Here is a 16,990-nt window from a genome sequence, read left to right on the forward strand (position 1 = left end):
ATTGGAAGCCTGTGGTGTTCTCTGGAAGCTGAGTGACAACAAGTCTCCCCAGACGTCCAGCTCTCTCCACCTCCTTCGATAGCATTTGCAAATAAATTTGTGTCATTGCTACAGCCTCTTACCATTGATTTCTCGCTGGCAGTGGCCATTGGTTTATTCTGGAATTTGAGTGGCACTAAGCCTCCCCAAGATCCCAGTTCTCTTCGCGCTTGTCCAGCGGAGGTCTGACCACCGCTCTCTCCTCTGTCTTTCCATCCTCCTTGACCCTTCTCGGCTCTTTGGTATCACTTTTCTATTGGGGGGGAGGGGAACGGTGATGAAACAATGGGGGGGATGCATGATGGGGTGTAGAAATTGTAGATATGCAGCTTCGGTGTTCATCATTCCCTGTAACGCTTCTTCGTTATATTGTCTTCTTGTGTTATTCTCCACATTCTAGAGTTTTCCTTAATATTTCAGCCGTTTTCATTATCGTTAGGCATTGTATTTTTGCAGCTATCCCTCTGATTCCAATTTCTGCCATTCTTTTTTCAAAGTTTTTCGGAATTGTTCCTAGTGCTCCTACTACTATCGGTACTATTTTGATTTTCTTCATCATCCAAATCCCTTTTAACTCTCTGGCTAGCTCTGTGTATTTGCTTCGTTTCTCCTTTTCTTTCATACTCACTCTGTGGTCAGCTGGGACAGCAAAGTCTATGATTTGACAGGATTTCTCTTTCTTGTTAATTATTACGACGTCTGGTCTTCTTGCTTGGATGGGTTTGTCTGTCTGTATGTCCATGTCCCACAGGATTTTGTAGTTCTTGTTTTCTAGTGATGTTGCGGGTTTATGCCTATTTTTGCATTCCTTTTGGGCCAGTTTACTGCCTTCATTTACTATATGGTTTATCGTTTCGTCTCTTTGTCCACAGAGTCTGCATTTGCTGTTTTCTTGTGCTTTATCGATCCTTGCTTTGATATGGTTGGTTCTTATCGAGTTATCTTGTGCTGCAGTTATTAGAGATTCAATTTCTCGGTTTATATGTCCTTTTCGCTTCCATGTCCAGGTGTTTTCGTTATTCTCATCTTTTGTCATTCTTATGAATCTTCCGTGGAGTTGTTTCTCTTCCCATTTCTCTTTTCTCGTTTTGTCATTTGTCTCTCTGTTTTCTGCTTTTTTGTTTTTTTCTGTCTCTCGCTGCCATAATTATCCTTTCAGTGTTTTGCATTATGTATTTTCCCAGTTCTTTTTTGTGTCCTTCACACAGTCTTCTATACAGATCAGTCCTCTCCCACCGTCTTTCCTTTTCACGTAGAGTCTGTCAATATCGTCCTTTGGGTGTAGTGCATTATGCATGGTCATGAGTTTCCTGGTTTTCTGGTCGAGCTGTCTCAGTTCTTCTTTTGTCCATCCTATAAACGGTCCAGAGTATCTTACTAGTGACACTGCCCGTGTATTTATACCTTTTATTAGGTTTCTACTATATAGTTTTGTTTCCAGGAGTGTTCTTGTTCCCCAAGGAAATTGCTTGAGACAAGGCACGAAGCCATTTGATGTAAGAAGCTAACAAAAACAAAAGCTGATTATCACAAAAAACAGAAGATGCCTATTGAAAAGACCAGAGCTGTAGATAGAATGAAAACAGTGAGCAGGAAGAGAGTTCCACAACTTCCGTTAGTATTTGAAAAGAAGCTACTGGAATAGGGAGCTGTATCACAATGAGGTATTAAAACAGGGAATTGATGGAGATCACTAGATCAACGAGTTAGACGAGCTGGAACAAAGGAAGCAGGGAATAGGTGAGTGGAGTCTGAAGAACACATGTCATAATAGTATTTGAGGAAAAGACTGAGACTAGCAACATAATGTCTGTGAGAGAGAAGTTTTTACGGACTTACCCTGGAATCAGCGTCGATGAATTTAACTCCCTTGTATGAAATGGATAAAGTGATGGAAGGAATCCGAGCCGTGTTTTCCGTTGATTTCTGGAAAGAAAAAGAAAAAGTCGATATCTTATAGAATAACGAAAATATTCTCTTTTTTTTATTATTAGTTTTTGATTAATGAGACAATACTTATCAAGGATAAAAGCCACTTGAGGATAAGGGTTAATTGTTAGTTGGTTTTATATATATTTATTTTTATTGGAATCCTTCAAGATGAGTAATTTGTGTATTTATTAATTTACTAGCAGAGGTACCCGGCGTTGCCCGGGTGTTTGGAGGTGTGTGTGTGTTAAAAAAAAAAAAAAAAAAAAACGTTGGCCGGGTGTTTGGAGGTGTAAAAGAAAAAAAAGTTTTAGTAGGAAAGTAGGATTGAACCCCGAAGTCTTTACACGAAGGTGGAAACGGAAGGGGAAAAAAGCCAGACACCTAACCATCTCGGCCATGAAGGAAAGGAATGTATAAGCATGTTCAGTTAAGGTTTATAAACTGAAATATACAGGTGCGAGGAAGTGGCGTGATATTTGACCCAGTTTTGTGCTGCAAGCCAGCCGCACCATCATTCGCTTTTCAAAGACGCAGCATGCTGGTAAAAGTTGGGCAAATTAAATAGACATACGACCCCCGTTGTTAAGTCGTAGATATTATCATTTAGACGTAATATAAAAAGTTTTAAGAATGGGCACCCCGTTATCAAGAAGGCCTCGGAAAAAAGCCTTTTGCACATATACACAAAAAGCGAACATACATACATACACACACACATTTTGCCTTTTATATATATATATAGATATGCGAACTGTTACCCTCATCTTCATTGTTGTTATTGTTTTGGCCAACTCATCCTCTGGCCTTCTTCAGGTGGTTAACTGTGACAGGATAGGAATGCTGAGTTAATCACCTGAAGAAGGCCAGAGGATGGGTTGGCTGAAACATGGTGAAGCAACAACAACTGTGAAAATGTATGTCTCGCAAAAACTTTCGACAGAGGTGACGGATCCTGACAAGATGAGTATCATTTTGAAGCTCGACGTCTCAGACGACAAATATTGAAAAATTGGCCAAAAGCATTAATTCCTTCACTCTAAACTAGGTCGTTTTGTACAAGGAGGGGTCGATTTTTTCTTTTTTTTTTTTTTTTTTTTTTTTTGCTGACATTTTAGCAAGTCATCGTCGCCGTTCGATTTAGTCTGGTTAATTTCAATGCTTTTGACTTTCAGTCGTGTCATGGAGACATCGGCTAAGACGTCAGATTTTCTTTCACTTTCCTTTCCGCCTTCGCGGCACGGGTTCGGACCTGTCTGCCTACTAACACTTTTTTTTTTTTTTTTGCTAAACACACACCTCGAAACTCCCGGGCAACGCCAGGCACCCAGGTTAGTAAATAAATAAATGTATGTTAGTCGGTTGTTTTGTTTTACGGCATATCAACCTTTTTCGGTTGATTTAGTGCCAAATCCAGTCATTTCGGTAAAATATTTTATGCTTCAATTTATTCATATCTTGAAATATTTATTCATGGAGTTTGGCTTGGTTGTTTTGTTTTACAGCATATCCAAACGAGAGGGTGGTTTGTATAAACAAAGAAAGTAATATGATATTATAAGCAGAGTAAAAACGTACATAGTGATATTAAGGGGGGGTATTTAGTTCCCCCCACTGCGAGAATTGTGACACCAGGGTGTTGGAAAGTGGGATTGAAAAGTCAGCCCACCCCCACCCCACCCCGCCGGGAGGACGGGTACTCTGATATGCAAAAGTGCTTGGGCATCCCTGTCGGCATTCCCCGTCAAGGGCGCCTCAAGCGACCAGCAATAAACTAACCCTTTCTCAAAAGAGTAAGAAGGAAAAGCCTGGGAGGGTGGACCGCTTAGAACTGCACCAAACAAGCATTACACTGCAATATATAGGGGACCAGGTCATTACAGTAATAGTCTAATCTCTGTCGAAATCAGGAGCCAGGGATAAAAAGAAAAAAAAGAAAAAGTGATGTTGGGTAATTAACTGGAATCAAGAATGGGAAAAATTGGAACTTTTGGGCGTATTGGAATCGGTATTAAAATTTTTTTTTTTTTTTTTTACCTGAGTACCATGACTTATCAAGGTCAGAAAGCCACTCTAGGATAAAGGTTAATAAGTGTTACATAGTTGATGAGACAACTCCAAGATGACCAGTAATGATGGAAGTGAACGGCTTGATAAAAATTTATTTACATTGGACTTGAAAATGCCCAAGTTATAGTCAGCCGGAAAGCAGCCCCACGGTATCTTGTTTCACATATGGACAGTTCTAGGAAAGAAACTCTGCTCATTAAATTTTCGTTCAGTTTTAGGCACAGATAGAGATTAAGGGAAATTGTTGACGGTTGTTTTAGCTAAACAAGTATTTGTTACAAATGTTATACAGGGGAGGAGGGGGAGCATAGATTGGAGCTCAGTCGATTCTTTCCTTCTTTATTTAAAACTTACATAAATGGAAAGTATTAAGTTTGTGAAAGTGAAAAGAAAACGTAGGGGTTTGTTTTACTGTACACATAGATTCCAAAAAGTTGTCAAAAAACAAATATATAACAAATAAATGTTACCAAAGGCAAGATAAGTTGTTTTTCTACCTAACTGGATAATCTTTTAGTGTTTCTATTTAATGTAACATGTTTATTAAGCTCGAAAACATGCAATGTTTATCAATGTATTAAAAAATTCAAAATGGTGCCCTACTCTCTCTTTGACATGGTAAGTTTGGGAAAAGGAGTTATAAATAAAAAAACTAGACAAAATACTGTTAGAAACCCACCGAATATATGTCAGCTTATGTCACGGTAACATATATTGAGTGAGTTTCTAATAGTATTTTGTCTAGTTTTTATTTTTAACTCCTTTTCCCAAACTTACCGTGTGGAAGAGAGATTCGGCCGCCATTTTTAACTTTCTAATACATCGGTAAAAACTGTATGTTTTTCGAGCTGAATAAACATGTTACATTAAATAAAAACACTAAAAACATATCCAGTAAGGTATAAAAGTAACTTATCTTGCCTTTGATAACATTTATTTGCTGAACTCCAATCTCTGGTCCCCCCTCGCCAATCTTTCACGAGAAACACCCGTCTAGCTGAATCCACTGTGAAAAATTTCCCCCACTCTATATCTGTGCCTAAATCAAAACGCGGATTCCATGAACAAAGCTTCTTTCTTAGAACTGCACGCCTGTGGAACTCTGTTCCGTCTGCCTGCTTCCCTCCGGATTACAATTTGGATGTGTTCAAGTCCAATGTTAACAAATTCCTAATGAACCGCCCCCTTAAGTAAACACTTCAGCAAATCTCCTCACTAACTTAATGTACTTGCAATAACCCTTATCCCTGAGTGGCTCCCGGGCCTTGATAAGTGGTGATCACTGTGTAAAAAAAAAAAAATATTTGTTTTTATACAACTTTTTCGAATCTAAGTAATACTAACCCGAAAATTATATCTACACTTAAAAACAGACGTGGACTTTCTGCTACTTAACTACCCCCCCCCCCCAAAAAAAAAGAACGAAATTCTACTTTTTCTGAACGATTTTAGAATCGGAATTGATAATTGTATTAGAACCGGGAAAAAATATTGGAATCGTCTCATCAAATAATATCTTGTAACGATCCGCATTTAATCCCTGGCAACATCGGGTGTTTCTACCATTATAGAGGTATATTTCGCTTAATAAAGGAAAGTGGAAGGAGAATCAAAAACAGAAACATTTAAAGCGAACTGGCGTCTCTTCAAACGCCAAACTTTGCAGAAACGGAACGATGGTGTTGAAATTCATTTTCCAATCTGAATAAATTTCATATGGAATCGGAAATTGGACCCCTCCCCTCTACCTGTGTGTGTGTGTGTGTGTGTGTGTGTGTGTGTGTGTGTGTGTGTGTGTGTGTGTGTCTTGCTCCGGCCGTGAAGTGGCCACAGGGGACAGAGTCAAACGCTCGGGCCAGACGTCGTAGGGGCTCCCGACCCACGTCCTCTATGCCCGGGTTGCCGCGCGGTTTTTGTGATTCAAATTCCTCTGTTCGCCGAGTGCTGTCATGCACGGCAACAATTCCATTTACTAAATGACTGGGGATTTAGACAGGGCGTGGACGGAACCAGTCAAGGATGAAAGCACAATAACTGCAATGAAGAGAGAGGGAGAGGGGGTCGCTGGAGGGCGGGGTTGCAGGCGGGCGGGCGACCCCAACCCCCGATCCTCCCAAACAACCTCTAACCGCCGTCAGTAGAACCCATTCGCATCTTTGCAAAATAAGAACCGCTTATCAATATAGCTAACAGGAAGATGAACCTTTAAAAAAAAAAAAAAAGAGTGTCAAACACGGTCGAATGGTGGTTGGGACTGGTTGAGGTGCTGAGGATTAGTGGGGATATATACACAGCAGCGACTAAAATGCTTTTGGATTTTTTGTTTATTTATTTGAAAATGTGCGAACAACTCTACATCGAAACTGGCACGTGACTGAAACGAGGCTCTTACATCAAATCGATACCAGAGGTCCGTGTTCAATCTCAGATAATGGCCCGTTTTTTTTTTTTTTTTTTTTTTTTTTTTTTTTTTTTTTAATGATTATGATTCACTTTTTAATATTAATTTTTCTGTCCTATTCTATTCTCCCATGCATGTTTTTATTTTTTTTTTTTTTTGGGGGGGGGGGGTAAAACTTGCGGAGTATGGGCTGTTTTTCGGTTGTTGTAAATATGGAATGGAAATTTAAATTTCGTTTTGTTTTAATCTTTCTTTTATTTTTTAATTGTGCCCCTAAAAAACGAAAGTAATCGAAGGAATAGCATTCAACAATCGTACTTTTTTGGGTAAAATCCATTGAGTGCGTACGGTGGTTATATGAGAAAATAAAGCTGTGTCTGTGTACGCATTATAAATGTTTCTTTTCTGTGTCTTATGTTATACATTAGTACAGTAGGGGTCATTTCGAGTTAAGTTTATTTACTGCACCCATCTAAACTAGAGAAAATCACGATTTAAATGTGTATGTCTCGTCGAAATAAGTAACGATAAATATCTAATATGGCCGACTTTAAGTAACAAAATGAACGTATTCAAATAAAATATATTTAAATAAATGTGTCTTTCTGAGTGCGTTTTTAATATATTTACAGAACTTTTTAATAAAACTTAGAATAATAATTATTATAATAATCATAATTATAATAAATAAATAAACTTATTTATGGCAGAAATAAATATAAAATAACTGACTTGTTTGGATTTTTTTTTAATGTTTCGCGGATTTTTGCAACCAAGATTGATTTTTATGTACAGTGTGTGTGTGTGTGTGTGTGTGTGTGTGTGTGTGTGTGTGTGTGTTTTCTGCGTGCGTGCGTTTTTAATACAATTCAATATTTATTTAATTATTCTTTAAAACATTAACTTTAGCGACAATTAATATATTTTTTAAATAATATTTTTAAATGTTAAATTTTGATTTAATCTCATGATACCCTCACGTGATCAATTCATTGAACGACAAGAAATCCAAAAGTCGAATAAGCCAAAATTGTACGAGGTATTAAAAAAAAAAAAATTAATATTTGGACAATTTTGTTTTAAATATTGTAACAAATGCATAGAGCCATTTTCAAAGATGTTGTGTGTCCGTTGATTTCTAGAGACCATCTATCCATAATTGAATGGATGAAACAGCATTCCCTACTTGCAAATGAAATGAATTGTGAATTCTATAATGTCCGTATAAATTGGACGAAACATTCAATGACATTGGATAAATAAGTTTGCAAATGCCAAAAGAAAATGTGTCAAAAATATCGAAACAGAACATCTGTACGATACAAGTCATTTTTTTTTTTAAATCTAAGTTATCCTTACAGATATTGATATTAGCAAAATATATATTGAGTCAAAGAATAAGCCAAAAAAAATGGCATGATGCAACTGAATATTCTGAAACCAACGGCGAATGACATATGCTGCATTTGGAGGAATATGTGTGAAATATTTTATCGATAATCCCATAAGACTTGGTGGGCCTAAAACAATCATCCAGATAAAGGAATCGTGTTTTCCCCACAGACCAAAAAAATCATAGTGGAAGAGCCATTATGGGTGTTTGGCTTGGTTGATACAAGCAGTAAGCCTGCAGTAGGATACATGGAAATAATTGAAAAAAGAAATAAAGAAACCATAATAAAAAACATTGTTTTACCAGGAACGACCATTCATAGCGATAAATGGAAAGCATATAATACGATGGAGACTGATTTGGGATTTCCCCATTACACTGTAAACCATTCACAATATTTTGTGAACCCAAACAACCAAGTCCATGCACAGACAATAGAAAGCTACTGGAATCGCCATAAACTATTTATTAAACCAATGCTCGGCTGTAGAAGATCTCACTTAGATTCCTATCTGAAGGAAATCCTGCGGCATGAGAGAAATTTAGAAAATACATTTTTCAAATTGTATGATACCATTTCTGCACAACATCCATTTATTTAAATGCATTTTGTTTAAATGTTGTGTTTCGTTACATTAAAAACTTGTATTTAATTTGCCTTTGTGGAGAAGTAAGCAAATAGCAAAGGTTTTTTTTGTTGGGTTTTTTTTTTTAATAAAAATTTTAAAAAATATAAAATTACATGTCAAGTTTTTGAGTAATATGAAAAAAAAAAAGCTCCAAAAAGGCATGTTTTTTAGCCCTAAAAATCCAAGAGGGATGCAAACCAGAATTTAGCCAGCGTCACTCATACTGAATTTATATTAAGAACAATGGCCTCCACATTTTGGACAATTTTCAGGAAAATCTAATGGATAGATCAAACGCTATAGGGCAAAAAGTGTCATTTTGGGCCATTTTGGGGAATTTTTTTTTAACCTCTTTTGAGCTCTTGGGGACGCTGAATCCCAGTGTAAATGGATAACGGGGCAGTTTCAGGCCTTAACACATGTATATTTGAGTTGACCACCATGAAAAACCACTATATAGTCAGACATCAAGTTTTTGTTGAGAAATATGTAAAAAGAGCCACAAAAAGAGGCAGTTTCAGCACTGAAAGTCCCTGGGGACGCGAACCAGAATTTTGCCAGGGTCACCCATACTGGATTTATATTAAGAACAATGGGTTCCATATTTTGGCCAAGTTTTAAAAAAAAATCTAATGGATGGATCAAAAGTTATGGAGCAAAATGTGTCTTTTTGTCCAATTTTGGGTCATTTTTTACCTTTTTTGAGCCCCTGGGGGCGCAACGGGAATTTTTGCAAAAAAAAAAAAAATTATTTTTACTGTGCACATCTATTAATGAAATACAATTTGTGACAAGATTTCAGGAAAAACTAATGGCAATCGTCCAAAATAACAGATGCAATGACAGACGCATGGACGCCACTGAAAACATAGGTCCCTCTCTGATAAATTGGGGGACCGGTACATTAAAATTATATTTTGATACATTTTTTTTATTCAAGAAATGTTTTGATTTTCATATTTTTTTGAATTATTTATTTTTGTGCTATTATATTTCGTTATATATTTTATATTTATATATTTATTATATTTATATATTTTTATATTATATTATTATATTTCGTTATATATTTTTTTGCATTCTTGTAAACACTTGTTTAATGGCTCTTAGATGTCATTTCTCTTTCGAAGGACAGAGGTCGATAACTTGCCTCTGTAGCTAATATGTCACTGACATGCAGAAGTGCCAAATCAAGATATGAGTATAGTGTTTTTCTTTTGTTTGTTTTTTTTGAGTTATTTTTTATTGTTGTTTTGGACTAAAGATGAAAAAAATCACTTTGAAACTTTTCTTTTTTAGTTTCTTTTGTGTTTGCCTCTCTTTCCTTTAGTAATAAAAAAACTAAAAATTATTTTATAAAAAATACAACGTACCTTCAATAAGCTTCCAGACTTTTATCTGTGTTGTGCAGGCATTTAAAAGTAATTTTTCTTTTTTATTTTATTGTTACAATTTACGATGCTTTATTTTCATCAAAAAAGAAAAATATATTCATTTATTTATTTTTTATTTATTTTTTTATTTATTTTTTTTATTCATTTATTTATTTTTTTATTCATTTATTTTATTTATTTATTTTTATTCATTTATTTTTTATTTATTTATTTTTATTTCATGTATTTTTTATTCATTTATTTTTTTAATCATTTATTTTTTTAGTCATTTATTTATTTATTTTTTATTCATTTATTTTTTATTCATTTATTTTTTTATTTTTATACTGAAAACCATAACTTTAGTAAAGGAGATTTTGTTTAAACAAAATACATTTCCATAAAGATTCAAATAAAAATAATGGGTTCATTATATTCCGTGATCATTATTTGATAAATACTGAAAATTTTATTAAAATCGGTTAATTTCCTGATTTTTGGTAAATTTTTTAAGTAATGGTCAAAATATTTGTACACTTTGAACATCGGCATTCATTTTGCACATAACTAATTGTAGCCATTTACAATGCCTCCCGACGGGACAGAGTTAGACACCAGGGTCGTTTTTTAACGCGGAGAAAAGGTACAAAAATAAAAATTGTCTCAGTCGTCAAGGATTTCTCCTCCACTGAAAGAGAACGAGAAATGGAAGTGCGGCATCTGAAGAGAAGATACTACACTTTGATCTTGGCCAAAAGGCCAAGTTCTCTTTACTTAAATACTTGTAGAGTTTTAACAAATCTGGTTAATGTAGTTTCAGAATATATCTGGTTGTCACGGTTTATCTCCAATATCCTTACATGAATCCGTGACACATTTCCATTGTATGGACGCTCAGAAGGAACGGAAACCTCACAATATAATTATACCATTTTTAGACAGAAAGATATACTATCCTTGGATGCTAGCAAGAAAACCAAGAAGGTATATTTTAGTTTCGCATACGGCCTAAAAGCGACATCTTTTTTTTTTTTTTTTTTTTAACATTGTATCTTCGGTGATCGGAAGATCCTATTTTACAAAAAGAAGGATACGACGAATGGTTTAACAGGGTATCTGTATAATAATTTAATATTCGTAGCATGTTATCACCCTCTATCTTCCTTTTTAATAAATAGGATCTCCCGATCAATAAGTTATAATCTGGATACTACGATATATATATATATATATATATATATATATATATATATATATATATATATCGGTGTTCATAGGTGTGTGTTAAGCACAAAAAAAAAAGTTGTAGTCGGCAGGCTCGAACCCATTACGCGAAGGCGGAAAAGAAAGTGGAGGTGTGTGTAAAGGTGTTGGTTGAGCAAAAAAAAACAAAAACAAAACAAAGGAAAATTGCGATCGCAAAAAAAAAAAAAAATTGGTAGAAGGTAGGCAGGTTTGAACCCGTACCACGACGCAGGAAAAGAACATGAAAAAACAAAAACGTGATCTGTTAGCTGTTGCGCCCATCGCCAAACCGGCAGTGACGTAGGTTTAAATTAAGGCTAGATAATCGAAAAGAGGCGATGACTTTCAAAAATATCGGCGAGAAAAGCGACCCCTCCCTGTAAAAAAGTGCCCAATTGAGGGTGAAGAAATTAATGTTTTTGGCCAATTTTTGATATTTGTCGTCTGAAGGGTCGAACTTCAAAATGACATAGATCTTGTGAAAATCCGTCGCCTCTGTCGAAAGTTTTTGCCATACATACATACATACATGCATACATTTAAACAGACAGGTGAGATTTATAGTATAGACTAGCGGGGGTGCCCGGCGTTGCCTGGGTAGTTGGAGGTGTGTGTATTGGGGGGTGTAAAGCAGAACAAAATGGAAACTTAACCCTGTTTAAATATTAAACAAAAAAAACGATGTTAAAAAAAATAAAACAAAAAACAGCGATTTCAATATTAAAACTTTAAAAATAGAAAAAAAAGGAGGGTGGTAGGTAGGCTTGAACTCAGAGCCTTGAGGCCAATAGGCTGACATCATACAACTGTGCTACGGCAACGGAAGCAATGTAAGACATTAAATTTAGTGATTAAAAAATGAATGAGTTCAAACAGGTGCTTGATTTTATTGAGGTCAAACATCACACTATGGGAGTATGAGTTATTTTTGTTTTATTTTTTCTCTCCCCAACTTGTTGGGGGGGAGCCTAAATGAATAGCAATTGTCTGATATGATGGTTTTCACCAACATTGATCAAAGTGCTCACTGCTTTTCTGGACGTGATGCATGAGTGCCGAGTTTCTGCTTTTTTATACTGAAAAGCCAAAGACACACGCGTGCGCCAATAAATATGGCGAAAACCGCATGTAAAGGTTGCCCAAATTAAAGATACACACCGAGTCATTTTGTAAATCTTAAATATTATCATCTCAGTAGCATATAAAAAGTTATAAGAATGAGCGACCAACCCGAGAACCACCCCGAAAAATCCTTTGCCGAACATACACAAAAAATGCACACACAAACACACATTTTGCCTTATATAAATATATATATATATATATATATATATATATATATAGATGATGATGATAAGAAGAAGAAGAAGAAAATAACTAAATCATCTAGTAGAAACCTAATTTATATATATATAAAAGGGAACATGTCTGTGTGTGTGCACATTTCCCTACACAATATCTCTGTCAATTTTCAGTCTACAGACTCGAAATTTGATATACAGGGTACTGAGATTTGGGAAAATCTTTGTAATCGGTTTTCGGCCAGAAATTTGGCTGTTAAGGGGTGAAAATTCAAAGATTTGACCTTTGAGAACGCTACCAAACTCCTCCGCCAATTTTGGGTCTAAACACGTTAAATTTTAGATATAGGTTTCTTGAATATGGATCTAACTTAATAACTTGATTTGAACCCAAAAGAATAAATCTTAAGGGGTCATAATAGAGGTCAAAGTTAAAAAAATTGATCGCTTTTTTTTTTTTTTTTTTTGCTCAACATACACCTACAAACACCGAGACAATGCCGGGCTAAAATGCTAGTAAAGGTAGATATTTAATTGCCGCCCACCATAGCAATATGTGACACGAGGTCATAAAACGGGATACAGGCAAGCTTCCCTGAAGAATGGGCACCCTTGCCTAAAAAAAAATGCTTTAGCATCGCCGTTGGCATTCCTTGTTAAAATAGAATACATCTTGAAATCCTAGGAATATAGAACGATTGTCAGAGTCGTTGGAAATAACTAAATTTTATTCATGTCAGAATAAGATATGAACAATGCAGTTTAATGATGAAACATATAGGTTATAAATGAAACAATTCACTTAGGAATTTCTTTGTTTGCCAAAGGCGTGTTCGGATAGGTGAAAGCCACGTGAAAGAATTTCACGTGTTGAAGCACACTTTTGACGTCATAAGGAAAGAGAATCCCCAATATATTGAAACAGGGTTCAAAGTTAGAGGAGAGCCAGACAGTCAGAGGGCGACTTAAGGTAGAGTCGAGTCGGAGACTGAGAGCTAACGCCCTCTTGGAGGTGATAGGATAATGTAATCGTAAAGGCTCGAATCTCTATCATCATCACCAGCTAGTATGAATAAAAAGGTCTTCATATATTTTGTAATATTAGCAGAAGAACACATTACTCGAAAGTACGTCCTTTATACCCCTCAGCCTAACGTTTACAGGGTACATGAACTGGAATAGATACATTGAAAACATTGCCAAGGCTGCTGTGAAGAAGGTGGGCTCTCTCTACCGTGCTAGAAAACTACTTATGCCTGAAAGTATCCTGTACCTCTATAAGGCCACCATTCGCCCATGTATGGAGTACTGTTGTCACATTTGGACTGACGCATCTGCCACTTGTCTCTCACTCCTAGACAGGGTTCAAAAGAGAGTCACCAACCTGATAGGTTCTGAACTGTCATCTAGGCTTCAGCCCCTGTTCCATCGACGAAATGTTTCATCCCTTTGCCTGTTCTACAAGTACTTTAATGGTGAATGCTCTGACGAACTACAAGAACGTGTGCCCCCTCAACGTGAATACCCCGACAAGCAGCTAAATCCTACCCTTTCATAGTAGATATCCCTAGGTGTAAGAAAGCCTTCAACTCCAACAGTTTCTTCTCCAGAACTGCTAGACTTTGGAACTCCCTTCCGGGATTCTGTTTTTCCAACTGTACTGACATGCAGAAGTTCAAGTGTAATGTGAACAGACATCTTGCTACTCATCTACCTTCATAATGCCCCTGCAATTGATGTCCCCGATAGTAGCCCCTTACTTCAAAGTGCCACTGTGCCTTGTTTGGGGTGGAAAAAAAATGGCAACTGAAGATAAATGTGTTTTTCTATCATCTTGTAAACAAACTTTGTGTAACTCCTTCCAACGTATTTTGTGTCTAAACCACCATCATCAATAATGACTCTACCCTCTATGTGTGTCTCTATCTCCCAGCATCGTATCATAATATGATAAAAGATGGAAACAGTATATAAATGCCATTATCATCTTCTGTATTATGTCACCGATATATACACACTCTGATATGCACTCCCGCTACATAACATGATTCGGGTTTGTATTACTATGCACATAGATTCGAAAAAGTTGTCAAAAAACAAATATATAACAAATAAATGTTATCAAAGGCAAGATAAATTACTTTTCTACCAAACTGGATATATTTTTCGTGTTTTTATTCAATGTAACATGTTTATTCAGCTCGAAAACCATACAGTTTTTACCGATGTATTGGAACATTCAAGATGGCGTCTGATTCTCTCTTTAACACGGTAAGTGTGGGAAAAGATGTTATAAATAAAAAACCGGATAAAATACTGTTAGAAATTCGCTCAATATATGTTACCGTGACATAGGTTGACATATATTCGGCGGGTTTTTAATAGTATTTTCTATAGCTTTTTATTTATAACTCCTTTTTCCAAACTTACGGTGTTAAAGAGGGTGTGAGACGCCATCTTGAATTTTCGAATACATCGGTAAACACTGTATGTTTTTCGAGCTGAATAAATATGTTACATTGAATAAAAACACGAAAATTATATCCAGTTTGGTAGAAAAGTAACTTATCTTGCCTTTGATAACATTTATTTGTTATATATTTGTTTTTTGACAACTTTTTCGAATCTATGTGTACAGTAATACAAACCCCATGATTCACTATTCAACACGCTGCTGTACAAGCAACAGCTACTGACAATTTGTATTCCTATAAGTCAACAAATTAAGAAATATTTAAAAAAGAAATAAAATAAACAATCTAAGGCACCTTCGAACGTAATTTTGCGAATACGTTCGATAGATTTAAAAAAAAAATAATAATTTTTTGAAGATACAAATATTACGGGGCAGCGTTTTGGGTGGGGACAGCTAGCATATATTAAAATCGAGTCAGTAATTCCGACCTTTCGACTATTCGATGTATGACGTTATCGCTGAACCATAACAGGGAGTACTAAAAAAAAAAAAAAAAAAAAAATCACTGCTTCCCTGTTCTCGCCACCCGGGAAAATTTGATGACAGGGTCGGGATGAGAGATTTCTTCCTATACGCCTGATCGAATTCAATCTGCCGTATATCAGCTAATCATAGCGCGGATTGGTTCGACATCCCCAGACGGACATTTTAGCCCGGCCGTTTCGGCGGAAGAAAGGTTAGGGTCGGGGAAAGGGAGCGCGCGGGGTTTGGTACGAAAGTTAGCAAAAGGTTGCGATAAATGAGATAGAACGGCAGGTGACGGTGTCGAAGAATTTGCTACTGGTGGTGGTGGTGGTGGTGGTGGTGGTGGTGGTGAACAACGATAACGAAAGTGAGAAAAGGGAAAGGGAAAAGGAATATAAAGAAGAAGAAGAAGAAGAAGAAGAAGAAGAAGAAGAAGAGTAAATGAAGGATGACAAGATTGAGGATGAGCGATACAAAAAAAAAGAATGAATGATGATGATGAACGGTGGGGGGGGGACAAGGGAAGGAAACGAGACGGGTGTATAGAAGTCGGGATTTTACCGCCGTCCATTCAAAGCCAGCGGACCCCTCTCAGTCAAACGTACCCATTCCAATAACACTTAAAAATGTGTCCTTATTTTCTAGACAAAACCCTACCAGTTTACCAACCGAACCCTCCCCCTCTACCTTCCTCCCACAACACTTAAAAATATGTCCTTATTTACCCTCCAAAATGCCTAGAAATGTAGCTCCCAGCTCTTTCCACCCACCTTCCGCACGTATCGCTATCTTGTAACAAAAAAAATAGATGACGATTTTCAATGAGACAGAGAGAGGGGGGAGGGGTGAAGGAAATATACAGACAGATAGATGGATAAACATAGAGGGGAAAAAGAGAGGTAGATATGTAAGGAGAAAAGATACAGATAAAGAGAGAGAGAGAATAGGAGAGAGAAAAGGAAAGAAAAAAGAAGACAACCAACCACCCGGCAATAAGAGAGGCAGAGACAAATAGGGAGGCAGAGAGAAAAAAAGAGAGAGATAGCGAGGAAGAGAGATAGAACAAAAAGGAGAGACAGAGAAAGAGAGAAATGAAGAAAAAAGTGACAAAGAAAGAAAGGGAGAAACGAGAAAGAATTGAAGACTGGGAGAAAAAAAAAGACACAGGGAGAAATGGCGAGGCAGAAAGGAAAAGAGAGAACAAGAAAAAGGAGAGAAAGAGATTTTATTAAAAAGAGAGAGCGACGGGGAGAGGGGGAGAGAGAGACAGGGTATGGATGGCATTACAAATCGTCAGAGACAAAGTTGTGTGGAAGATCGAAGTCCAGCAAGAAGTGTTGGGGAAGAGGGTCATTCGAAGAAAATAGTCGCCGAGGCCCGGATGATACGGACACACACGAAAGAAATTAAATGACATCGTAGCGTCCGCAAGGGAATGCGGAGATGATGATTGGTTGGCTACCAAAGGCTCTTTTGTTGTATAGATGGTCTTTCGTATGGCGAATTTACATATATATATATATATATATATATATATATATATATATATATATATATATATATATATATATATATATATATATATATAGTGTGTGTGTGTGTGTGTGTGTGTGTGTGTGTGTGTGTGTGTGTGTGTGTGTGATTCATCCTTTTTCTCAGTCTTTTGATA

General features: G+C 36.4%; 1 protein-coding gene across 11 annotated transcripts in view; it reads right to left on the bottom strand.

Moving 5' to 3' along the window:
* Positions 1 to 16,990, bottom strand: part of LOC145265500 (ankyrin repeat and sterile alpha motif domain-containing protein 1B-like) — a 903,976-nt gene that overhangs the window by 165,662 nt on the left and 721,324 nt on the right. For all 11 annotated transcript variants that reach the window (XM_080121395.1, XM_080121397.1, XM_080121394.1 and 8 more), the window contains one exon: positions 1,879 to 1,965. In XM_080121395.1, the coding sequence (XP_079977521.1) occupies positions 1,879 to 1,965 (87 nt within the window). The remainder of the gene's footprint in view (positions 1 to 1,878; positions 1,966 to 16,990) is intronic.

Source organism: Euprymna scolopes, chromosome 40, assembly GCF_053919585.1.
Source record: "Euprymna scolopes isolate OS-2025 chromosome 40, ASM5391958v1, whole genome shotgun sequence".
Classification (NCBI taxonomy): Eukaryota; Metazoa; Mollusca; class Cephalopoda; order Sepiida; family Sepiolidae; genus Euprymna; species Euprymna scolopes.